General features: G+C 38.2%; 1 protein-coding gene, 1 long non-coding RNA gene and 1 pseudogene across 4 annotated transcripts; 2 read left to right on the top strand and 1 right to left on the bottom strand.

The window, feature by feature from the left end:
* LOC106294641 (serine/threonine-protein kinase TOR) lies at positions 1-17,592 on the top strand. 2 transcript variants are annotated; one of them, XM_013730252.1, is made up of 56 exons: positions 1-334; positions 429-764; positions 832-906; positions 988-1,160; positions 1,547-1,645; positions 1,855-2,014; positions 2,088-2,231; positions 2,337-2,506; positions 2,584-2,788; positions 2,861-3,049; positions 3,284-3,436; positions 4,073-4,194; positions 4,284-4,383; positions 4,464-4,559; positions 4,813-4,943; positions 5,621-5,723; positions 5,804-5,986; positions 6,064-6,156; positions 6,241-6,276; positions 6,374-6,472; positions 6,555-6,653; positions 6,749-6,911; positions 7,161-7,285; positions 7,391-7,443; positions 7,874-7,997; positions 8,145-8,315; positions 8,852-9,004; positions 9,076-9,228; positions 9,601-9,672; positions 9,773-9,907; positions 9,984-10,045; positions 10,149-10,246; positions 10,766-10,875; positions 10,946-11,119; positions 11,228-11,293; positions 11,671-11,739; positions 11,885-11,995; positions 12,298-12,438; positions 12,526-12,654; positions 12,771-12,936; positions 13,026-13,234; positions 13,788-13,994; positions 14,174-14,287; positions 14,408-14,611; positions 14,946-15,026; positions 15,132-15,206; positions 15,288-15,354; positions 15,447-15,607; positions 15,691-15,855; positions 15,938-16,066; positions 16,157-16,240; positions 16,327-16,388; positions 16,474-16,546; positions 16,634-16,957; positions 17,049-17,302; positions 17,430-17,592. In XM_013730252.1, exons 1-56 carry the CDS (start codon positions 170-172, stop codon positions 17,446-17,448), a joined length of 7,434 nt encoding a protein of 2,477 aa, XP_013585706.1. In that variant the 5' UTR covers positions 1-169; the 3' UTR covers positions 17,449-17,592. The 2 variants fall into 2 exon arrangements, with proteins under 2 accessions (XP_013585706.1, XP_013585705.1); XM_013730251.1 differs by having other exon boundaries at positions 170-334; positions 15,691-15,864.
* A 2,685-nt stretch (positions 17,593-20,277) lies between these two features.
* Positions 20,278-21,919, bottom strand: LOC106295961 (annotated as a pseudogene).
* Positions 21,920-23,648: 1,729 nt separating this feature from the next.
* On the top strand, positions 23,649-24,342 carry LOC106293131. Of its 2 annotated transcripts, none has more exons than XR_001260373.1 (3): positions 23,649-23,726; positions 23,993-24,101; positions 24,216-24,342. It is a non-coding gene; the product is annotated as an uncharacterized LOC106293131 (long non-coding RNA). The 2 variants fall into 2 exon arrangements; XR_001260372.1 differs by having other exon boundaries at positions 23,993-24,117; positions 24,216-24,328.
* Positions 24,343-24,929: the final 587 nt, after the last annotated feature.

Here is a 24,929-nt window from a genome sequence, read left to right as displayed (position 1 = left end):
GGCAAACCTAAAAGAAAAAGAAAGAGAATCCTATTGTTTCCTGGGATCTTCTTCTCTCTCTCTCTCTTCTTCTTCGGTACAGTCTCTGGCTCTATATTCCCAGTGTGATTGAAACCTTAAAGGGGTGAGATTTAGGGTTTTTGCGAGATTTCTGAGTCGATCTACGTCCATGTCTTCCTCGTCGCAATCCTTTTCGGCTGGACGGCCTTCACCCCTCGCTTCTCCGTCGCAATCTCACCGCTTTTGTGGGCCTTCAGCTACATCTTCTGGTGGCGGAAGCTTGGACACTTTGAACCGTGTCATTGCTGACCTTTGCAGCCATGGTAATCCCAAGGTAATGAACGCAAAGATTCTTCTTTGGATAATTGAAAAATTCTCTCTGAGTTGAAGGAATCTCTCTCTGAATTTTTAGAAACTGAATGTATCAGGAGGGAGCTTCTTTAGCGTTTAGGAAACATGTGGAGGAAGCAGTTCGTGATCTTAGCGGTGAAGCTTCCTCTAGGTTCATGGAGCAATTATATGACAGGATTGCTACTTTAATTGAGAGCTCGAATGAGGCTGAAAACATGGGTGGACTTAGAGCCATCGATGAGTTGACAGAGATTGGTTTTGGTGAGAATGCTACAAATGTTTCCCGCTTTGCGGGTTTTATGAGGACGGTGTTGTCCAAGCGTGACCCTCAAATCTTGGTGCTTGCTAGTAGAGTTTTGGGGCACCTTGCTCGAGCTGGTGGAGTCATGACTTCTGATGAAGTCGAGTTTCAGGTACGACGTTTGTTTCTTTCTTCTCATTGGTCCACAAGTGTATTGATCTTCTTCTTTCTTTTCCCAGATGAAAACTGCGTTTGATTGGCTTCACGGAGACAGGGTGGAATATCGTCGTTTCGCCGCTGTTCTAATTTTGAAGGTATCCTCTCTTTTCTTTCTCTTTTGTTTACTATGGTTTGTAAATTAATACGGATATGCCTATGTCCTTGCAACGTTGCAGGAGATGGCAGAAAATGCATCCACTGTCTTTAATGTTCATGTCCCTCAATTTGTGGATGCGATCTGGGTTGCACTAAGGGATCCCCAGTTGCATGTACGCGAGCGAGCTGTTGAAGCTTTACGTGCTTGCCTTCGCGTTATCGAGAAAAGGGAGACTCGATGGCGTGTACAGTGGTTCGTATCCGTTTCCTCTAACTATGATCTAGTTTCCTTAAATATTTTCCTTAGACGCGATAGTGCTATACCTGCCATTTTTTTTATTGTGTAAATGCAACTTATATTGGCTTTTTACCATATATATTCTCCCAATGGTGATACTTCTTAAGCATATATGGCATGATCGATGTAGTCTCCATTGGAAATTCCAATGTAGCGAACCTGTCTGTCTTGCGTTAATGTTGTACACAGTTTTGAAGCTTTTTCAAAATGAATATTGGCTTACCAGATTTTCTGCTGGATTTAGATATAATACAATGTCCCTAATTTAGCAACAGAGTTTTCCTTGTTAGTTATGATATAAAGTCAAGTTAACTCATCTTCTCTCCATCTGACTTTTGCAGGTACTATCGAATGTTTGAAGCTACACAGGATGGGTTGGGCAGAAATGCTCCGGTCCATAGTATTCATGGTTCCTTACTTGCTGTGGGGGAGCTATTGAGGTAAATAACCAGTGAATTTGTATTCTTAAAGCATCCTTTACAATAGCCAGACGCCCAAATTTATAACAGGCCCTCAGAAGAACTTTCTGTTTCCAGTGATGCTCTGTTTTCGTTGTCTTTGTATTTTTGTTTCCACTGTTAAATAAAATATATATTTCATGCATCTTCTTCCACTCTGTTTATGACTTAATGCTAGAGTTCATTTACAGGAATACTGGTGAGTTCATGATGTCTAGGTACCGAGAAGTTGCTGAAATTGTCCTTAGATACCTTGAACATCGTGATCGCCTTGTTCGTCTTAGCATCACCTCGTTGCTGCCTCGAATTGCTCATTTTCTCCGTGACCGCTTTGTTACAAACTATTTAACGGTAAGTGACTGATAGATTCTTTGAAGCGAAAATGTATCCGTAAAACGTGATTATCCGAGTTACTTTCTTGCAGATATGTATGAATCATATTCTTACTGTGTTAAAAATACCGGCTGAACGTGCTAGTGGATTCATCGCCCTTGGGGAAATGGCTGGTGCTTTGGATGGTGAGCTTATCCACTATTTGCCGACTATTATGTCTCATCTGCGGGAGGCGGTGGGTTAAATTGATTTCCTTGAACATATTAACTACTTTTGTGTGTTAGTAATTTTTTTGAGCTGAACTTGAAAGAGGTTTCCTTTGATTATCCTTTCTATGTAGATTGCTCCACGTAAAGGTAGACCTTTGCTTGAAGCTGTGGCTTGTGTTGGTAACATCGCGAAGGCAATGGGATCCACAGTGGAAAATCATGTTCGAGATCTTCTAGATGCTATGTTTTCTTCTGGTCTCTCTTCTACGCTTGTTGACGCTCTTGATCAGATAACCATTAGGTAATAGTTGCACGATAGAAGTTTGTTACTACTTGCATTGATGTGTATTGATGCTTGACAATTCTATTGGGTCTCAGCATTCCTTTGTTGCTGCCGACGGTACAAGATCGGCTTCTAGATTGCATTTCATTGGTTCTTTTAAGATCTCAATATTCTCAAACAAAGCCTCCTGTTACCCTGGTTCGAAGTAGTACAGTTAGCATGGCACCACAGTCTACTGATCTTAGTAGTTCAGCCCAAGTTCAGCTAGCCCTGCAGACTCTTGCTCGTTTCAATTTCAAGGTCTGTGCTCCTTGCTGATGATATTTCCAAAAAATATGTTATTCATGTTACTGAACTTCTGCTTTCTGGCAGGGGCATGATCTTCTTGAATTCGCTAGGGAGTCGGTTGTTATTTATTTGGATGATGGGGATGCAACCACAAGAAAAGATGCTGCTTTGTGCTGTTGTAGACTAATTGCAGATTCCTTATCGGGGATCGCGCAGTTTGGCTCAAGCAGGTCAACTCGAGCTGGAGGAAGACGAATGCGCCTTGTGGAAGAGGTTATATATACATACCAAAGCCCTGTACATTTTTATTTATTATTGAGATCTCATTTATTATTGCTCGTCTTGAAGTCATCACTTTTTCTCATTACAAAAGGCTTCTTTTTAACGTTTTTCAAGTTTGGCCTCCAGTATCCCATCTGCTTCCTGATGGCATTTATAACTGTAATACCATTCGCTGTTTCAATTTTTCTGCTTGCCTTCCTGAGAAATGATGTTTGGGTTTTGTAGATTGTGGAAAAGCTTCTCAGGACAGCTGTTGCAGATGCTGATGTAAATGTTCGCAAGTCTATATTCGTTGCTTTGTATGGCAACCAATGTTTCGATGATTATCTAGCACAGGCTGATAGTTTGACTGCCATTTTCGCTTCATTAAATGATGAGGTATGGATTTGTTAGTTGTTTGATTAAAGTAGGGATATGACATAAGACAATTCTGTTTTGTTAAATATCTTATATTTGCATCTCTTGGGTGTAAATTTCAAGCAGCTCCAAATTAGATTTTTGACGCCATGATATGTTTTAGAAAGTGATGATACTTCTGTTTCCTTATTACTTTATATGTTCGTTCCCGTTTATGATATTATTATATACCGTTTCGAACTCCATCATTACCATACTCCAATTAGACATCCACCTATCTCAGATTGATATATTACTTGGACACACCTGTGAATTACAGAAAACTTGCAATTGTATTGCTTTTTGACATCAGCTTCGGTGGGTTCGTGAAGTAGTTACCTAATTTAGTTTCCTTATTACTCCCTTATAACAAAACTTTTGAATACCAAGGCTTAGCTGACTTTTGGTCGACTGATTATCTTCTATTGTGTCACAGAACAGTCGTAATTAATTAAGTGTGATGGAATGCATAACTTGCTCTGATTGATGCACGAAATGCTTTAGTGTGAAACCCATGTTAACTTGATAAAGATGCTTTGCTTATGTTTCACTCCGCCTGACAAATTTTCCGTTCATGTTACGTTTCAATTCATATATTTGAATATCTTTGTTCAACAGGACCTTGATGTACGAGAATATGCCATCTCAGTTGCTGGGAGGTTATCCGAAAAAAACCCAGCATACGTTCTTCCAGCACTTCGTCGCCATCTTATACAACTGTTAACCTACCTTGAGCAGAGGTAACTGCAAATTCTTTAGTTCGTATATGAAGATTTGTTTCCTATTATCAAGTATCTGTTGGGTTAACTTCCCACTGTAACGTCAGCAGTGCAGATAACAAGTGCAGAGAAGAGAGTGCTAAGCTCCTCGGTTGTTTAGTTCGAAATTGTGAACGGCTCATTCTTCCATATGTAGCTCCTGTGCAAAAGGTTTTATTTGAATTCTATTAATTCCTCACGTAATATGATTATTAGGTAATTCACGGGGTTGTGATTTTTTTATTTTCTAGGCACTTGTTGCAAGACTTAGTGAAGGAACTGGAGTGAATGCTAACAATAATATTGTCACTGGAGTTCTCGTAACTGTTGGGGATCTTGCAAGAGTGGTAAGTTTTTAGTTTTGTATTGTGGAACAAATTTATAACTGTGGTAAACGTGGAATTTGCAATCTGATTTTGACTCGTCCCAGCTGTTCTGGTAAAGCATATTTCAAAATTATAATGGCCTAGCCTGTATCTAAGATGCGGTCCTTTATTGTCTTTAAGTTGACAGAGCGGTGGCAATTTTATTTTCTTTGTAATTGTTGTTTTTGGGTCTGGCTAAGAAATCCCTCCCATGTTTCTTTTTCACCGTGTTCAGGGTGGCTTGGCAATGAGACAATATATTCCGGAGCTAATGCCTTTGATTGTTGAAGCTTTAATGGATGGAGCTGCTGTAGCAAAACGTGAGGTGGCTGTTTCCACCCTTGGTCAAGTCGTTCAAAGTACAGGGTAGGAGATAATACTTTTACCTTCTTTTAATAACTTAAACTATGTTTTTTTTTTGGTTTTTTTTGTTAATCTTACTAGATTATGAACATGCTGATTTTTCTGTAAAATAATAAAACGCTACTATCTTGATTGGTGAAAGCTTGGTTCGATTGGATGGACATACTGGCTTGCAAGTGAATATTTGACATGAGTACAGGCTTGTAGTTCTTCTACTATACTAGCTAAAAGCCTGAGCTATCTTTAGGCAGTTGACGTATATCAATGTCAGGAATGATGATTGGTTATATGTTTTTCTTGTGACCTACTAGAAGTGAGGAAATTCTAGATGAAATGAAAGATTGTTATCCGTAGCCAGTTCTTCAATTGCCAATTTTTGTGTTGGAACGTGTAATGTCTTCTTATTCTCTCTGCATACAAAATTGATTGATTTTCCACGACCTAGTGTATTATGCTGCTTAGATTTAATCAACTGTATTGTTGACATTGACGAGGTTGTAGACATACTTATAGATAGTGGGGTGATCAACTCGCACGTTGCATTGAATAGCTTGGGGAATGTTTATCATGTGCTAATTGCTATATATTGTGCTCATAACTAATACAATATCAAGGGAGTTCCAGAAAATTGAAGTCCTCCCTGCATGTTATTTATGGCTCCCATTTCATTGTTAACGTAGGTATGTTGTGACTCCATACAAGGAATACCCGTTGTTGCTTGGCTTACTCTTGAAATTGCTTAAGGGTGACTTAGTGTGGTCTACCAGACGAGAAGTGCTCAAGGTAGTTTCTAGAGAAATAAAATTCCAAGCTAGAGTATTCTAGAACATAGTTTATGTGAAAATCATTGGTTATATCTACAGGTTCTTGGAATTATGGGCGCTTTGGATCCTCATGTGCATAAACGTAACCAGCAAAGTTTATCAGGATCACATGGTGAAGTTCCTCGGGGTACTGGTGATACAGGTCAACCTATTCCATCGATTGATGAGTTACCTGTGGAACTCCGGCCATCATTTGCTACATCTGAGGATTATTACTCTACGGTTAGCTCTAAACCCGTGTGAACATTTTGCAAATTTTGGTCTAAATCGTGCTCATATCACCTACCTCGTTGTTATAGGTTGCTATCAACTCGCTTATGCGAATTCTTAGAGATCCATCACTTCTTAGTTACCACAAAAGGGTTGTTAGATCTCTGATGATCATTTTTAAGGTAACTAGAACAATTTTGACACTTGTGAGGTGATTGATAAGAACACGTTACAATTCTATCACATCTTTTTTCTTGCGAGGTTAGTCAATGGGATTGGGATGCGTGCCTTATTTGCCAAAGGTATATAAAGATTATATCGCCAGCAGCTTTTCAGTCACTACTATTTCAGTCACTGCCATAATATATGCATCCTCTGAAGTTTTGCTAATTTTCTAAGGTTTTACCTGAGCTTTTTCACACTGTCCGCACTTCTGATGAGAACTTAAAGGACTTCATTACATGGGGTCTTGGGACTCTTGTTTCCATCGTGCGCCAGGTATATCCATATTAAAATTTGTAGTTATGGCCAAAGTACGACTGACTTGTGTAAACTCCTAGCTTACGTTATCTGTCTACAGCACATACGAAAGTATCTGCCAGAGTTGCTCTCACTAGTCTCTGAACTATGGTCATCCTTCACCTTGCCAGGTCCCGTACGCCCCTCTCGTGGTCTTCCGGTAAGTTGTATGTAGCCTAGACCGAGATATGTTTCTTATTGCTTTCCGAGCATATATCTTATGGAGAGTACTTCGTCTCTCTTGCTGATCACCAGGTTCTGCATCTACTGGAACATCTTTGCTTGGCACTTAATGATGAATTCAGAACTTATCTTCCAGTCATCCTTCCATGTTTCATCCAAGTATTAGGTGATGCGGAGCGGTGTAATGATTATATCTGTGTTCCTGATATTCTCCACACACTCGAAGTGTTTGGCGGTCAGTAAACTTTTCTTGTTTTGACATCCTCATACTCTTTTTGTACTACTAGGGCACACGAATTGTAGTTGTATAAACGTATTTAATTTTCTAACCGGAATGTAACTAGGTTCCACGGTATGATATCTTCTTTTTTGGTAATCAGTGAGAGATATCCAAACTCTTTTTTGTATATATAGGATCTTTGAATAGTGAAATTATTAGCCAGAATTCACTCCGCTGGCTGACCCTTAGATTCCATATTTGCAGGTACACTTGATGAGCACATGCATTTACTCCTTCCTGCCCTTATTCGATTGTTTAAAGTAGATGCTCCTGTAGCTATAAGACGCGATGCCATCAAAACTTTGACAAGAGTGATCCCGTGTGTTCAGGTTGGTATATTTTTTATTTATTTATTACTATATTTCTGTATGTTGCGGATCCACTCCATGTTAAGCTTCTTCTAATACCTGTTCTAATTATTGGTATATCTTCAGGTTACTGGTCACATCTCCGCTCTTGTGCATCACTTGAAGCTAGTATTAGATGGGTGAGTTTCGTCTTCTTAAAAGTCCAACAATTGTGATATATCTTTATGACAACATCTGTACCTTTCTTGGTATGCTGATTGTCTGAATTAGAAAACATTGTAATGTTTACTTTTTCGTAAGGTCTTTCTTCAATGCATCGTGTCACTATTTGAGTTTCTCTTTATAATGACTGGGTTCATTCATACCATCCTAGAGTTGGCAAGGCATTATCAGAACATAGTTTAATTATTATCACTGTCTGTTGTTTGTCATTGTTTACACTTATTATCAATATCTATCATCTGTCTTCAGATGTAACTATAAAATTGCTTATATCATGGAATACTTTTTGGTGGGATTGACGTTTCATATTTCTCTTTTCTTACTCATGGTTTTAGCTTCTCGTTTAAATTTTTTGATGCGGGTCTTTGGCTCTTTGTTGTTATCCAGGAAGAATGATGAGTTGCGGAAAGATGCTGTCGATGCACTATGCTGTTTGGCTCATGCTCTTGGAGAGGACTTCACCATATTCATTGAATCAATTCACAAGCTTTTGTTGAAGCATCGCTTGCGGGTGCTCTTCTTACTATCATCTACATATAATAGCACTATAAATATGTCTGTCGCGTATTTTGTATTATAGCTTGCATTGCAGCATACAATTTTTTTTCTTTTATATATACTTTTGTCTGTAAAATTTAACTGTATAATTTTCTTACAGCATAAAGAGTTTGAGGAAATTTATGCTCGATCCCGGAGACGTGAACCATTGATTGTAGCTACAACAGCCACTCAACAGTTAAGTAGGCGACTGCCAGTCGAGGTTATCAGGGATCCTGTAATTGAGAATGAGATCGATCCTTTTGAAGAAGGAAACGACAAAAACCATCAGGTACTCTTTGTTGTGTCATATTATATGAACATATCCTCGATGTGTTAAAATTTTGTTATCAAGTTTCATTGTTGAGCTCATTATGCAAGTGTAACATTGTACAACTTTCTAGTCGGCAGTTTTCTAGTTCATGGAATAGTGATTTGATAAGAATATTACGAAGGAAATAACCCATGGGAATGATTGCCTTATGTAGAATTTGCTTAGTGAGAAGGCTGGTCTTTTAACCAGCTTGTTTCTTTTCGTTTTTCTTATTGGGTGCCTATGCTAGGCAGCTTATCTGTGTATAACAACGTACATACATTGAAGTTCAGTCTTGGTACTCGAGAGCCAACCTGAGCCATTTGCTTCAATAACTTTGTAAAATATGCCCCTCTTTTGCTCTTCTCAACTTACACATTCCTTCAGCTTATGTAGACTAATAAAACTCTATATGCGTTCAATCTAACATTATCCTCTTGTAAAGTTTCTCTAGGCTTTCTTTGTTTTGAAAGAACTAAATTGTTATTTATGGCTTTTGATGATCTGTTGAACAGGTTAATGATGGTAGACTACGGACAGCTGGAGAAGCTTCGCAACGCAGTACCAAGGAAGACTGGGAAGAATGGATGAGACATTTTAGTATTGAATTACTTAAAGAGTCTCCCTCTCCAGCATTGAGAACTTGTGCAAAACTTGCTCAGTTGCAGGTGCTTCATCTATACTCTATTTCTTTTTATCTCTCATAAGGGTATGGCATTTTAACGACTGTACATTTCAGCCTTTTGTCGGGAGAGAATTGTTTGCCGCTGGCTTTGTCAGTTGCTGGGCACAGCTGAATGAAGCTAGCCAAACGCAGTTAGTTAGGAGCTTGGAGATGGCTTTTTCATCTCCAAATATCCCTCCTGAGATTTTGGCGACACTACTTAATTTGGTACGTTCTTTGTTAAGCTAGAAAAAATTAAGGATGCTTTCCTTTAACTATGGTTATGCTCATCGAATGCTAGTGTTTTAAGCATAGGCAAATAGATAGTGTTCAGTAATGAGTTAGCTACGTCTTGCTCGACTGGAAACAAAAATCTGTTTAAGTCACCATTTCCTCAGTGATTGCACCTGTATTCTTTCTACTGGAAACACGTTTTTCGTTGCTAAAGCCATCAACTAAACAATCTGTAAACGTTATTGGAAACATGATGAATATATTATGTTTTATCCAATATTAACACTGTCAAAATAAACCTACCTCTGTGTGATCTTGTTGCTTGGTCCTGTCACATGAGCTTGATTTCCTCAGTACTCTTTTTAGGCAGAGTTTATGGAACATGATGAAAAGCCTCTTCCCATTGATATTCGTCTCCTGGGGGCTCTGGCTGAAAAGGTTTGCGTCATGTATTTCTTAAGATACCCCACTTCTGTCCTTTTTGAATCAAGCATTCATCTTATTTTTCTTGGTAATGGTGCGATTTTCAACTTTGCAGTGCCGTGTTTTTGCCAAAGCTTTGCACTATAAAGAGATGGAATTTGAGGGTCCACGGTCCAGAAGGATGGATGCCAACCCAGTTGCGGTTGTTGAGGCACTTATACACATAAATAATCAGCTACACCAGCATGAGGTACATTATCTTACTTCTACGACTTCCTCATCTCTGCTATGTGTCATTGTTGATCGTTTGGGATTTGTTGTCATAGGCTGCTGTCGGCATACTGACCTATGCTCAACAACATCTTGATGTGCAATTAAAAGAATCATGGTAACATGACTTTTCTCATTCTTAATGGGCACTTATTTCCGGTTGTGTGTAATAGGCGCGCAGACAGAATTTGTTTGTTACTAGTAACAGTGTTTGTTTCTAGGTATGAGAAGCTGCAGCGATGGGACGATGCACTCAAGGCGTACACTTTGAAAGCATCTCAAACATCTAATCCCCATCTTGTATTAGAAGCCACATTAGGTAACCAAGTCTTATTTTGGGAAGATCCGTGTTCCCATTTCCATATAATTTCTCGTGGAAGTGGAATCTAAGGTATTGTGAGTTTTTTTGGGGGTCGATATGTATCGCCAGAGTCTGAGCAGCTAGTATCGCCTAAAGAATTATTGGTCTTAAATTCATAATATTCTCGCTCTGAGACTCTAGTTGGCAGAACAAAAAAGTCCATGCATCTGTTTTATGTGCATTAGTTCTAGACATGGAATCCATATGGCTTGTTTTATTCATTATCTGGATATATATTTTTCTATGTTATTACTATTCATATGAAGGCTGAATTTGTCCTCTATGATTTTCTGAGATTTTAACAGTATCTCGAGTGGCTTACACCTCCTAGAATTCATCTCCCTTAGATTTATAATCCGATGGCCGCTCTCTCTCTATTAATTTTGGGGATTTTTTCCCAAAAGCTACATTTTTTGTGGTGCTTCTTCTTTCCTAAATGAAATGTCCTGAATCTGTAGCTTTTTGACCATGCTGTAGGAAAAATGAGATGTCTCGCTGCACTTGCACGATGGGAAGAGCTAAATAATCTCTGCAAGGAGTACTGGAGTCCAGCTGAGCCATCTGCACGTCTGGAAATGGCACCAATGGTTGGTAATTAATGCTTATGCTAATTTCGGTTACATTAATTAAATGGATGTCTTTTTGCAACTATACTAGGCTGCCAATGCTGCGTGGAATATGGGAGAGTGGGATCAAATGGCGGAATATGTGTCTCGGTTAGATGATGGCGATGAAACAAAGCTTAGGGGTTTAGCAAGCCCTTCTTCTAGTGGCGATGGAAGCAGTAATGGCACATTCTTCAGGGCTGTTTTGTTAGTTCGGAGGGCGAAGGTACACTTGAATCTACGCTTTTTTGCTTTAACTCATAGCACGCTTTCTTAAAATTATTGCGGACGCACTTATTTATGTGTATGTGTTCCTCTTGTTGTTTGTCTTTAGTATGATGAGGCGCGGGAATATGTTGAAAGAGCTAGAAAATGTCTTGCGACAGAACTTGCAGCGCTGGTAGGTTTTCATATCTAGTAGCATTTACTTACCAAATTTTGTTTATAATTTCGGTTAGTCATTTGATGTGATTAAGGGATTAGAAGTAAAGCAGCAAGGATATTTGTAACTAGAGTCTCAGCCTTTTGCATTATGTACATTAAACTATTTGAGTACGTCAGAGACTGTTGGAAGTAGGAAGATACATTCTCGACATCTTAGTTGCACTGTTGAGCTCTGTTAGACAACATTTTGTGCATGTTATTGTTTGGTTCCCGTCAGTAAAAGCATCATGTAATCACAATGGTTGCCTTCTTAGTTTCTCTTGAGTATTTCTCTCATGGACTGAAAACTTGTAACTGTCTTTGTCCATTTTGTCTATATTTGCGCTTCTGCAGGTTTTGGAGAGCTACGAGCGTGCTTACAGCAATATGGTTCGAGTCCAGCAGCTGTCAGAACTAGAAGAGGTCAGATCTCAATTCATTCAAAATCAATTCTCCTTGCGAGCCTCGCTAACCCCCTGAGTTGGAGGGAAAACAGGAGAAAGTATTAACAAATACATGATGAATCTTTCTTATTTCTTTGTATTTCTTCCTGTTCTATCGATAATAGGTTATTGAATATTATACGCTACCTGTGGGAAATAATATTGCTGAAGAACGGAGAGCCCTCATTCGTAGTATGTGGACTCAGCGGATTCAGGGATCTAAGCGTAATGTAGAGGTACAATATTTCTTGTGTTTACATGTTAGTTGAGCTACTGAAATGAATGACAAGTCATATGGTATTGTAAGCATGAGATATTGCTGTATGGTGACTTTAGTAAATTAACAGATTGAGGTTTTTCTTAATAAATCAAGGTTTGCTTTACTTATTTTTTATCTTTTGATTTATAAAGAAAGTAGCTTCTTGTCAAAAACCTGTATCATCATAAGCAACAAGGAATTTCATTGACATTTTTGTGAAGTGATCTCAGTTGTTCCGTATGACAGTCTTATTTTTAATACTTTGTATCCTCTGCTCAGGTGTGGCAATCACTTTTGGCTGTTCGAGCACTTGTGCTACCTCCTACAGAAGATGTTGAAACTTGGCTCAAGTTTGCCTCGCTTTGTCGAAAAAGTGGGAGGATCAGCCAGGCAAAGTCTACTCTACTCAAACTCTTGCCGGTATTGACCTTTTGCCTTTTGATAAAATATTTCTGTGAGGGCAGCTTGATTCTGTTTTGTCTAACGTATGACATCCTAATTTTGTAGTTTGATCCAGAAGTATCACCAGAAGACATGCAATATCACGGACCTCCACAAGTGATGCTTGGATATTTAAAATACCAATGGTCACTTGGAGAGGAACGCAAGCGCAAAGAGGCGTTTGCCAAGCTGCAAGTATGTCATATTCTATTAGCTACTTGAATTGTCTGGATTGATTCTCTTTCTCACATTTTCCCATTTTCTTATTTAAATGGCCATGTTTCTTCTCAATGTGAACTGAATGTTTTTAGATTCTGACGAGGGAACTCTCAAGTGTGCCACATTCTCAGTCTGACTTGATGGCTAGTATGGTATCTAGCAAGGGAGCAAATGTTCCACTTCTTGCACGTGTAAATCTCAAATTGGGAACATGGCAGTGGGCACTTTCTCCCGGATTGAATGATGGGTCTATTCAAGGTGAATATTAGTTAATTTTAACTGTGTAAGTGTAGTCAAACTAGGTCTGACCATAACATTCTGGTGACAATCTAATGCTCTTTTTTCAGAAATTCTTGATGCCTTTAGCAAATCTACCATCTATGCTCCTAAATGGGCTAAGGCATGGCACACATGGGCGTTATTCAATACGGCAGTGATGTCTCATTACATATCAAAAGGTCAAATTGCTTCTCAGTTTGTTGCTGCTGCAGTCACTGGATACTTCCATTCTATAGCATGTGCAGCGAATGCCAAAGGAGTTGATGATAGTTTACAGGTTAAGTGTGCATGCTTTCATTGATTCCATGTTTCACGTACCAAACCCGTGTCTTTTCTTCACCTTTTTATGCCACATAGATTAGGTTCCATCTATGATATTTGTTGAGTTAGGAGTTTTTTGCAACACTAGTCTTTCCTTGTTTTCTGTCTTTTGTTTGCATATAAAAAAGAAATGTCTTTCCTCTTTTTTTCTGATAAAACATTAATGGTTTCTGTATGAACCTACCCTTTGAAATCTCTAATATGCTAATAAGTAGCAAAAAGGTGATTGCTCTCAGGGAGTTTGATCGAAGCTTTGTTTGCTTCAGACTGACGTTTACTCTGGTGTTGAATCTACTTTAACAAACATTTTAAGGGCAAAACGTCGTTAGCCAACAGTGAATTATTGACTAGAGTAAATGGTCTCTTTTAAGAATGTAAATTCGGGATATAGTGTTGGCTTATGTCCTAAAAATGTCTACATCAGGAGACATTTTTAATTATTTCATTTGTTTGCCTGAAGTTCTAAGTTGCTTTTGTTGAATTAGTTTTCCCTTCTGTCTCTTCCTTAGGATATACTGCGTCTTCTCACGTTATGGTTCAACCATGGAGCTACGGCTGATGTCCAGACAGCATTGAAGAGAGGATTCAGTCATGTCAGCATTGACACATGGCTTGTTGTGTTGCCTCAAATAATTGCTAGGATACATTCAAATAACCGTGCTGTCAGGGAACTGATACAGTCTCTTCTCATCCGCATAGGAGAAAACCACCCACAGGTTTGTAGTTTTCCATTAATCTGAACTTTAAAATCTTCATCTGTATTACGAATTTAAGAAGATATGAATAAGTTTTGCTCTACCATTTTGAATTTGATATTGCAGACGTTTGATCTCTTTATTATTAACGAAGTGTCATACTAACACAGAACTCATAATTTCTCCTTGAATGTTTTCAGGCTCTTATGTATCCCCTTCTCGTTGCATGTAAATCAATAAGCAATCTGCGGAGAGCTGCAGCTCAAGAGGTGGTTGATCAAGTTCGCCAGCACAGTGGCGCCCTTGTGGATCAGGCTAGTAGTCGTCTTATTGTGCTTAGCTTTGTCTATATCTTTGAAAGCATTTTCTTTCAACTGAGCTAATTGGTGACCCCTTTCCTTTACCCCCACAACAACAAAAAAAAAAAAAAACAGGCACAACTTGTATCACATGAACTTATCAGGGTTGCTATACTCTGGCATGAAATGTGGCATGAAGCACTAGAAGAAGCTAGTCGCTTGTATTTTGGAGAACATAACATTGAAGGAATGCTGAAAGTACTTGAGCCATTACATGAGATGCTTGAAGAAGGTGCAAGAAAGGACAATGTGACCATACAAGAGAGAGCATTTATAGAGGTATGTCCATTTTCATTCCTGGTTTTCCAACTTTGGTATAACATAGTGTTTTTCTTACATGTACATGCCATTAGCTGTGTGTCTCCACGGTATCCTTGATTTTACTTTTCTCTAGCACAGAACTGTACAGCATTGCAGCATCTAGTTTTGTTTTTGCCATGTAACCTGTGGTCATTTGAAGTTTTAAGAATTTAAATCAACTAGCTGACCATGAGAGAATTTGAGGATTACGGTGTGGAGTATTTGTTTTCATATATTTCAGTAAAAGGCTATATGTCAAACTGGATGATGATTTTTCGTATCAGCAACTGAAGCTAGTGTATTGTTGATGCAGGCATACCGTCACGAACTACTAGAGGCATATGAATGTTGTATCAATTACAAGAGAACTGGAAAAGATGCTGAACTTACACAGGTGACGAAAGTTTTAAAGCAAAATTTCAGATGTGTTCTTGCTCTTTATCTCAGGAAAGGGGCATAAATTGACATGTTTTTCTTTTCAATTGTTCATCTTCATTAGGCTTGGGATCTTTACTATCACGTTTTCAAACGGATTGACAAACAGCTTGCCAGTCTCACGACATTGGATTTGGAAGTAATTAGATTCTCTATTTCTTGTTGTTCTCTCTTCTCTTTTTTACTTTATAATCTAACTATCACGTTACATGTTGGATAGTCTGTGTCTCCTGAATTGCTGCTATGTCGTGACTTGGAGCTAGCTGTTCCTGGAACATACCGTGCGGGTAACATTTTGAACTACAGTTTGTCTGAGCTGATTTACGGTTTTAACCTAGGATTCGGTGCTTAGATCACTGCTTTGGTTTCATTTAAATAGATGCCCCCGTTGTGACGATAGCATCGTTTTCTCGTCAACTTCTTGTCATAACATCTAAACAACGACCACGGAAATTGACTATTCACGGAAATGACGGTGAGGACTATGCCTTTTTGTTAAAGGGACATGAAGATCTAAGGCAAGATGAGCGGGTTATGCAGGTGATTTTAAAAAAAAGACAAAAAAAACAGTTGTTCAGTATTGTGTTAACTACAAGATAACACTTTGCTCTATTGTGTTCCAGCTTTTTGGTTTGGTGAACACTTTGCTCGAGAATTCCAGAAAAACAGCAGAAAAAGATCTGTCCATCCAACGGTATTCTGTAATACCATTATCTCCCAATAGTGGACTCATTGGATGGGTTCCAAACTGCGATACCCTTCACCATCTTATTCGAGAATACAGAGATGCACGAAAAGTTTGTCTTTTATTCATCTTGAAGTTATCTGCAGTTTCTGTCGATTCTTACACATGCCTTTATGAATTTCCAGATCATTCTTAATCAAGAGCACAAACATATGTTGAGTTTTGCTCCAAACTACGACAATCAACCGCTCATAGCAAAGATTGAAGTATTTGAGTACGCTCTAGAAAACACAGAGGGAAATGATCTGTCCAGGGTACTCAATCTCTTTAATTTCTAGTGGTTTTCTCTTGGCTAAAGTAACTAATTTGGAATACTAAATTGCTTTGTTTCTCCTTCTTGGTAGGTTCTCTGGTTAAAAAGTCGCTCGTCAGAGGTATGGCTGGAGAGAAGAACCAACTATACTAGAAGTTTAGCCGTTATGAGTATGGTATGTGGTTGCTTTCGTCATTTGCTCACCACTTGTCTAGCATCAAAGTAGAGTTTTACTCATGTTATCATTACTTCTTGTGTCAGGTTGGTTATATTCTTGGGTTAGGTGATCGACACCCAAGTAACCTTATGCTAGATAGATACAGGTACATAGAAATTAACAAAGGGTTAACATTACTTAAAAGATTCAGCTTTAGTTCTGTTTCTTTATCAATGGTTTCAATTTTGCAGTGGGAAAATCTTGCATATTGATTTCGGAGATTGTTTTGAGGCGTCTATGAATAGAGAGAAGTTTCCTGAAAAGGTATTATTACCTTATAATGTCTTCCTCATAATACTTGTTTGCCGATATGAGGAGAGAGCTTTATTGGCTTAAACAACACTATGATAGGTTCCGTTCCGTCTGACAAGAATGCTTGTCAAAGCAATGGAAGTAAGTGGCATCGAAGGAAACTTCCGGTCGACATGCGAAAATGTTATGCAAGTTCTCAGAACCAACAAAGACAGTGTAATGGCAATGATGGAGGCGTTTGTGCACGATCCTTTAATCAATTGGCGTCTTTTTAATTTCAATGAAGTCCCTCAACTAGCCCTACTCGGTAACAACAATCCCAATGGTCCTGCTAATGTTGAACCTGAGGAAGTAGATGAAGATCCCGCTGATGTAGACCTTCCTCAGCCTCAAAGGAGTACTCGAGAGAAGGAAATTCTTCAGGTTTCTTTTTAAAATCTTTCTCTTGCTATCATGTTTTCATCAAATATTATTTCTGCTGTTGATTTGATTTGAGTATTGGATTGTGTTTCAGGCTGTGAATATGCTTGGAGATGCAAATGAGGTATTGAACGAGCGTGCAGTTGTTGTCATGGCTCGTATGAGTCATAAGCTTACGGGCCGTGATTTCTCTACGTCTGCGGTTCCAAGCAATCCCATTGCTGATCACAATAACTTGCTCGGGGGAGATTCTCATGAAGTCGAACATGGTTTGTCTGTGAAAGTTCAGGTTCAAAAGCTAATTGATCAAGCCACTTCCCATGAAAATCTCTGTCAAAATTATGTTGGGTATGTTCTTCTCCACTGTTGTGCTCATCTATTTTCACTGGCATAAGTTTGGTTTGTGAGATATGTTAAGTCATTTCCAATGGATCGATGCAAAAATGTGAACAAATTTTCTTGTTTTTGTTTGCAGGTGGTGCCCTTTCTGGTGAGAAGGATCAATCTGTTCTGTTTATTGTAAATAGGCTTTGTAAAATTCAACTAAGTTGCATTTTTTGGATTTAATTCGATGATAAACTATGGTCTTTTTGTATGTAAATAATATGTTTGGTCGATTTGGAAGTTTCATTTTTGTTTATGTTGTTCCACTTCCCTACGTTTCTCCGGGGCCGGCTTAGCTTCGGGGATATCAACGTCGTTTTTGTATCTTTTGCATGTTTCAATCAAAGTATTTTGAAGCGAAAAAAGAAATGTGCTCGGTCCCTAGTCATGTCTTATATAATTTTATCAAGTGTAGTAGCGTGGTTGAATAAATGTGCATGCTACATTCTCATACATTTTTCTTCCTTTTTGCATTTGGAATAATCATTTCTCACCAGTTACCTCCCAAGTTATTTTATGAATTATATGAATTTATCGAAATATGCATTTTTCACGAAAAAAACTTTTAAAGGAGATTTCCATAAAATTCATAGCATTAGTAATTAAAAAAAAATCTCTATTTTGGCATATTTCCTTTCTAAAAACAAAATGTAATTCTTTATAAAACAATAAATACTTTATCTTACAGTAAAAACATCAAGCAGTTTATCGTTTCACCAAGATATTTAAACAGAAAAAAAAAAGTTAGAATATTTTGGGAAATAAGTTATTGTAACTTCAACTTCCTGCGATCTCCGCAGAATCCCGAATCCCTCCTAATGTGCTCTGCAATTGTTGCGAGTCATTTTCGTCATCTCATTAAATATCATTCTCTTTTCATTCTTCTTCGATCTTTTACATCAAGACACCAACACCAAAAAATCCTTTAGAGTTTATTAGTTGAGACTGTTTCGTAGGTATGTAATTCGTAGGGACCGCGTAACTATTTTGTGGTTTTATATGGGACTTTTATTTGTATAAGATTTGTCGCACTTGCGGAGCTAATATAAAGTGTTAATAAAATAAATTTATCTACATTCAACAGTCATGTTTTCGAAAGCGTTTTTCAACATACCATCTTTCAATTCGTCTATTTTCTTAACATCGTTTTTTATTTTATCATTTCTTTTCAATTCGGATTTGGGCTTTCGTAACTCTCCCAAACATTTAACTAGTCAAAGATCCGATTTCTATTAATTATATATACTTTTATGCTTATTAGTATTCTTCTCATACATTGTGTCGCCATAAGTGTTTCAAAATGAGTATGGAATGAGTTGTTGAGTTTTATTTTGTTTATAAGGTTTTTCTATGATTGGGCTGTGTTGTTGTTTTGTTTTTGATTGAGAAATGTAAGTAATTTGGAGCAGACTTCGGGTTCATGATGGAAGCAGAAGTCCGGTTTCACCACCACCCTACATTGATCCTTATGCTCTGTTGGAGGATGAGAGGATATCAAGGTTCGATTCTTGTCTAAATTAGCATTAACAACGCCTTATTTTCTCCTCTAAGCAAGTATTAGTTACTGTTGCACTAAATATATATTTACTCCTTTTGTTCTGTTATCTTACGGTTGTAGAAAAATGTTGCTTCTCTATTTCTTGCATCTTCAACAAAAAAGGTAGAAAAGTGTCGAAACCTTCACTTGGGTTAGAATTAGATAGGTTTATTCGGTTTCTGTTAGTTTGGTTTGTACAAAATTCTGCTGAACCAAGCGAGGACGGCCCAGTAGTCTTGAGAGAGCTTTGGTCCCAATATGGACTCGGGTTCAAATACCGCTGGCCACTGTTGATTAAAATGGAGTGAAAAAAACGGTTCTCCAGAATGCCTTCTGTGGAGGTGTACTTAGGCACTTGTCGGGTTTCCTCCGGATTTCTGGATTACCTGGATTATCAAAAAAAAAAAAAAAAATCTGTTGAACCGAAGTTTGATATTAAAATAGTTCATTTTTGCAAGTTCCGCGTAACAATCAATATTTCTCATTAAAACTTAGTAGGGGTTATTGGTTCTAATATTTTAATGGATTTACAAATTTTCGAAATCTTTGATAAATCCATGATTTTTAAATCAAACAAGTGGATTAAGAATACGCTGCATGCATTTCAAAATCAAAATAGGTGAATTGTTAAAAATCAATCAAATGGATTTGTAGCTAGACTTAAGCAATGACCGTACAAGTTCATGAGAGAAAATGCATGGGTCTGGAAAAATTGTTCAATGGTTAGTGTAATGAGAAGGTGACAAGGTAATAGTTAGGAGGGTTCAAAGCTAAAAAAAATTGAAATTTCGCCGGCGACTATGTATTGAAGAGAGTGAGAATTTTTTGTGGGTAAAGAAAGAAGAAGGTAATGATGAATATATTTGCCAAATAAACAAGATTTGAGATATTGACAAATAAAATATGTATCATGTACGTGTTTGTTGTAGAAAATCAAACCAACACTAATATTTACAAATTTGCCCTAACGTAAAAAACTGGGAAAAAAATTATAAATCCAATCAAAATATCAGAGTTAAACTCAATATTTGATCCTTTGTATTTTTAGGCTACAAGAATTTAGAAATCCACTCAAATCTAATTTTAAGTCAAATCCTTAAATAAATATATGCTATTGAATAATACTAGATTTCAAAATAACCAATAGCATTGCATTTGAATATAGATTTTAAAATAAAAAAACCAATAACACTGAATTTGTCTTGGATTTTACAATCTATTAAATAACTTTGGTTCGTCTGAAATAGATTGTTGGATAATTGATTTTTACTTTATAGGAGTATAATTTAGATAGAAATAACAATTCAAAACTGATAACCTAAGTTGAACCAAGATTTTTGATTGGGCAATTTCAGTTGACTTCACGTTACCAAGTTCAAGTTCTCTTTAAACCTAAACCACATAACTGAAAAGATAGTTAAGATGAAACGAGAATATAAACCGAAATAGAGTACCACAATAGAAATTCAAACAGAAAGAAACCGGATAGGTAGGTAGTTTGAAGAAAACAAAGGGCTCGTCACAAGAGTGTTTCGAACCCATTCACGCGAACACAAAGGATAACAGAATTTAACTCTTCGAAACTTTGTTCTTCTCAGTACTCCTGGCCTTCGTCATCCTCATCATCGCCACCTTCAGCACCAACCTCCTCATAATCCTTCTCAAGAGCTGCAAGATCCTCAGAGAACTCTCCTTCCTCCATACCCTCACCCACATACCAGTGAACGAACGCACGCTTGGCGTACATGAGATCGAACTTGTGGTCAATCCTCGAGAAGACCTCAGCAACACTCGTGGAGTTGGAGATCATAGACACAGCTCTCTGCACTTTAGCAAGATCACCTCCTGGAACAACAGTTGGTGGCTGGTAGTTGATACCGCACTTGAATCCAGTAGTACGCTTGGTCTTGATGGTTCCAAGAGCTGCGTTGACGTCCTTGGGGACAACATCACCACGGTACATCAAACAGCAAGCCATGTATTTCCCGTGACGTGGGTCACACTTGGCCATCATGGAAGCTGGCTCGAAGGCACTGTTTGTGATCTCAGCAACAGAGATGACTGGGGCATAGGATGAAAGCATGAAGTGGATTCTTGGGTATGGAACCAAGTTGGTCTGGAACTCAGTGACATCCACGTTCAGGGCACCATCGAACCTTAGAGAAGCAGTCAAGGAAGAGATAACCTGAAACAAAAACACATGAGTAAAGAAGCAACTTCCAAGATTTGATACCTGAGAGACGAGACGGTTGAGGTTGGTGAATGTTAAGGGAACGCCTGCAGATGTCGTAGATAGCTTCATTGTGGAGGAGGATAGAGACATCAGTGTTGTAAGGCTCAACGACAGAGGTGGAGATGGGCAAACAGAGCTTGGACTTTTTCCCATAGTCGACAGAGAGCCTCTCGAGGAGAAGTGATCCAAGAGCAGATCCAGTTCCTCCTCCAACGGCATTGAAGACAAGGAATCCTTGGAGACCAGCAAGCTTTCTGATACGGTCCAAGCATAGATCAACAATTTCCTTCCCAACTGAAGGATGATTTATCAGTTTATTATACAGTAGAGTTGATGATGGGATGATATAAGGGATTAGTAAATTTTACTGGTGTAATGCCCACGGGCGAAGTTGTTAGCTGCGTCTTCTTTACCGCTGATGAGCTGTTCAGTTTATTATACGGTCCTGACCTCGTCGATCACTGTGGGCTCAAGGTCGACAAAGACAGCACGTGGGAAGCAGGTGTTGAAAGAATACATCAGATCTGATCTAAGACACACAGATCTATACGAACCTGAATGCCGTGTTCAAGGCAGTAAAGCTCCCAACAAGCATTTCCGACCTGCTTGACCGATGTGGATCGAGATGCACTCCCTCATTTTCGTTTCAGATCTGAGAAAGAAATTGCTAGATTCGTAGGGGAAGACGCTCTCCTCGATATATAAATCTAGATCTGGTGGTTTAATCGTCTACACCCATGTTCTTGTTTGTTTTATAAGCCAAACCATCCATCTTTAGGGTAACGGCTCGTGTATCACACGTGGGATGATTATATTGGATAACTGCTAACCATGGTTTGGGATATTTTCGCTTCATGACCGTTTCTCTCATTTGAAAAATATTCAAAATCCCTTGAAATACGCTTTAACCGGAATATAACCGGATCTGATCAATATCTAGGCCCCGTTCGTTTATACATCTTTATCCACATGGTACATCTGGGTGTCTTATTCAGATGCTCCATCTGGATGTTGTTCGTTTCTTCATTTCGTTTATGCATCCAGATGAATCATCTTAATGCAACTATGTTCGTTTGCTTTTCATTTTTAACTTGCATCTGCATCTAGGTGGATTTGTTAATAAAATGACTAAAATATATATTTTTACGTTTCGGCGGAAAATAGCATTTTTACGGTATTGGCGAAAATATTTTTGCGGTTTTTGAGGAAAAATGTGTTTTTGACGAAAAAGTGCATTTTTGTGGTTTTTGCGGAAAAATACGTTTTTCCGGGTTTGGCGGAAAATACGTTATTGCGGTTTTGGCGGGAAAAGTGTGTTTTTGGAGTTTTGGAGGAAAATGTATTTTTGACGAAAAAGTGTGTTTTGTGGGTTTGAAGGGAAAATGCGTTTTTTGCGGGTTTGACGGGAAAATGCGTTTTTGCGGGCTTGACGGAAAAATGTGTTTTTGCGGTTTTGGCAGAGAAATGCGTTTTGCGGTTTTGGCGGAAAACTGTTTCTCGGTTTTGGCGAGAAAATGAATTTTTGGCGGTTTTGGTGGGAAAATGCGTTTTTTCGGTTTTGGCAGAGAAATGCGTTTTTTACGGTTTTGGCGGAAAAATGTATTTTTTGCGGTTTTGGCGGAAAAATGAATTTTTCCGGTTTTGGCAGGAAAATGCGTATTTGCGGTTTTGCGTTTTTGGCGGAAAAATGCGTTTTTACGGTTTTGACGGGACAGTGTGTTTTTACCGTTTTGGTCGAAAATTGCGGTTTTACTGGTTTGGCCGAAAAGTGTGTTTTAATGAAAAAATGCGTTTTTACTTTTTTTGTGGAAAAACGCATTTTTGCGGTTTTGGCGGGGAAATTTGTTTTTAAGTTTTGGCGGAAAAATGCATTTTTGTTTATGGCGGAAAAATGTATATGCAAAAAAATAGAATTTTTGGTTTGAAAATAATATTTTGATTTTAAAAGGTTGTTTTATCATTTTGGACTGAACTAGATGCATTTGCATCCTGCATCTAGATGCACCATCAAGACTCACCTTCGTTTGGATGAGAATTTGAGATGAGTTTTTAAAAATTCAGCTGGGTGATCCATCTGGATGTAGCATTATGATGTACAAAACGAATATTGATTTGCATCTTCACACAGATGGATCACCTGGGTGAGCAAACGAATAGCACCCTAGTAAACCGAATCGAAGCTTCGGCCATCGTTTTTCGATATGCTGAGTCTTGTACCCTCATGGCTTCTGTCTTCAAGCTTCGAGAGGTTCGCGTCTGCTTCTTCGGATTTGGACCTCCGGAATCAGACTCGCTGTGGCCTCCCTCGATTCTTCTCCGATGGCGCGCAAGGCACGCATTCTCCCTCTCTCATGTAGTTATTATTCTCTATGAATCTGTGCAACAATCCAATCAGAATCAGATGAAGATTAATCAGTTAGTACTTGAGCTAATTAACTGTAATTCTATCATATTAGAGTTCTAAGTAAGAGGCCGTGATGCTAATTGTTACTTGTTGTTGCGTGACATGATGATACTAAGCTTCTTTTTGTGTTGATTATAGGGTCGAATGGTTCGTGTTCAAGGCTCTTGAGCTTTGGCATATGGGCTAAAGTTCTAAGATTGAAAGCAGAAGACAGGTAAAACTATAATCAATTTTGTTTTATGGAAATATTAGATTCACGAAATCATTTGTAAAAGTTGAGTTCTTTGAATATTGACTCATCAGTCTAGAGCTGTTCTTAGCTTGTTTCCTTGCTTCCGTAGTTCTTTTGTAGTTAGAACACTTCTTTTATCTAAATTATTTGATTGTATGTGGATAGTAAGGGGGCAATCATTTTGTGAAAGAAATGAGTCTAGTGACTGTAAGTAATTTGATTGCACCTTTCTTTCTATGCAAGGATAGAACTCTTTAGTAGAAGGCAGTATACAAAGCATAGACAAAACTGGAGTTGATTTTGTCGCACAAGAAGATCAGAAGGTGATTCTTCCTCAGGGCATCCATCCAGTGGCAGGTGTTTGCAGCTTTTGGTATAAAATGAGACTGCTATTGATTTTACAACCTCGGCAGGTTTTTATTCCATGTTTTGCTTTCGGCTTATTATAACTTTTAAAATGTGCATTATCAGGCACATTTAAGGGTGGTCGTGCATGTGAACGTTGTGCCACTGAATATGTGTATATGTTCATCTTAGGAACTCGGAGCGAGTAAGTGCCACACCACTTCTAAGAGAAAGATCTTCCATAATTTGTGGTAGCCCTGGGCATTTTGGGTATCGGTTCGGTTCGGTTCGGGTATTTCGGGTTTTGGGTAGTTCGGATAGGGGTTAGAGGATCCATTTAGTATTTGACCTATTTTCGGTTCGGTTCGGTTCGGATAGTTTCGGGTTCGGTTCGGTTCGGATAGTAAATGTAGGAACCGGAAAATATCCGGAAAATATCCGGAAAATGTTCGGTTCTCATTTGGATCCGGCTCGGGTTCGGATAGTTCGGGTAGTTCGGATAATTTGGATAAAATATTGGTTATTTAAGGTAAAATATCAAATAATTAGGATGATTTAGATAAAAAAATTTGGATATTTCGGATTACTTTGGATATTTTGGATAAAACTATCCGGATAGTTTCGGATACTTTCGGGTAGTTTGGATACATTATAATAATTTAGTTATCCTCAACTATTTTCAAATACTTTAATAGAATTTTAAATTAAAAATATATATTTAGTGATGTTATATGTATATATAATTAATATTTTTATATATTCGGGTACCCGTTCGGTTCTTAGTTCGGTTCCGGTTCGGTTCGGTTATTTCGGATATAAAAATATAGGAACCGTTCGGAT

Source organism: Brassica oleracea, chromosome C5, assembly GCF_000695525.1.
Source record: "Brassica oleracea var. oleracea cultivar TO1000 chromosome C5, BOL, whole genome shotgun sequence".
In the NCBI taxonomy this organism is placed as follows: Eukaryota; Viridiplantae; Streptophyta; class Magnoliopsida; order Brassicales; family Brassicaceae; genus Brassica; species Brassica oleracea.
The sequence above is the reverse complement of the archived record's forward strand: the minus strand, read 5'-3'. Positions and strand labels throughout refer to the sequence as shown.

Bases quoted from the DNA above. Each gene is read 5' to 3' on its own strand.
- LOC106294641 (XM_013730251.1), top strand. From the start codon at position 170: ATGTCTTCCTCGTCGCAATCCTTTTCGGCTGGACGGCCTTCACCCCTC. The intron at 15,207-15,287 runs GTAATTAGATTC...CATGTTGGATAG, and splicing joins TCACGACATTGGATTTGGAA to TCTGTGTCTCCTGAATTGCT. The intron at 16,241-16,326 runs GTATGTGGTTGC...TTCTTGTGTCAG, and splicing joins GTTTAGCCGTTATGAGTATG to GTTGGTTATATTCTTGGGTT.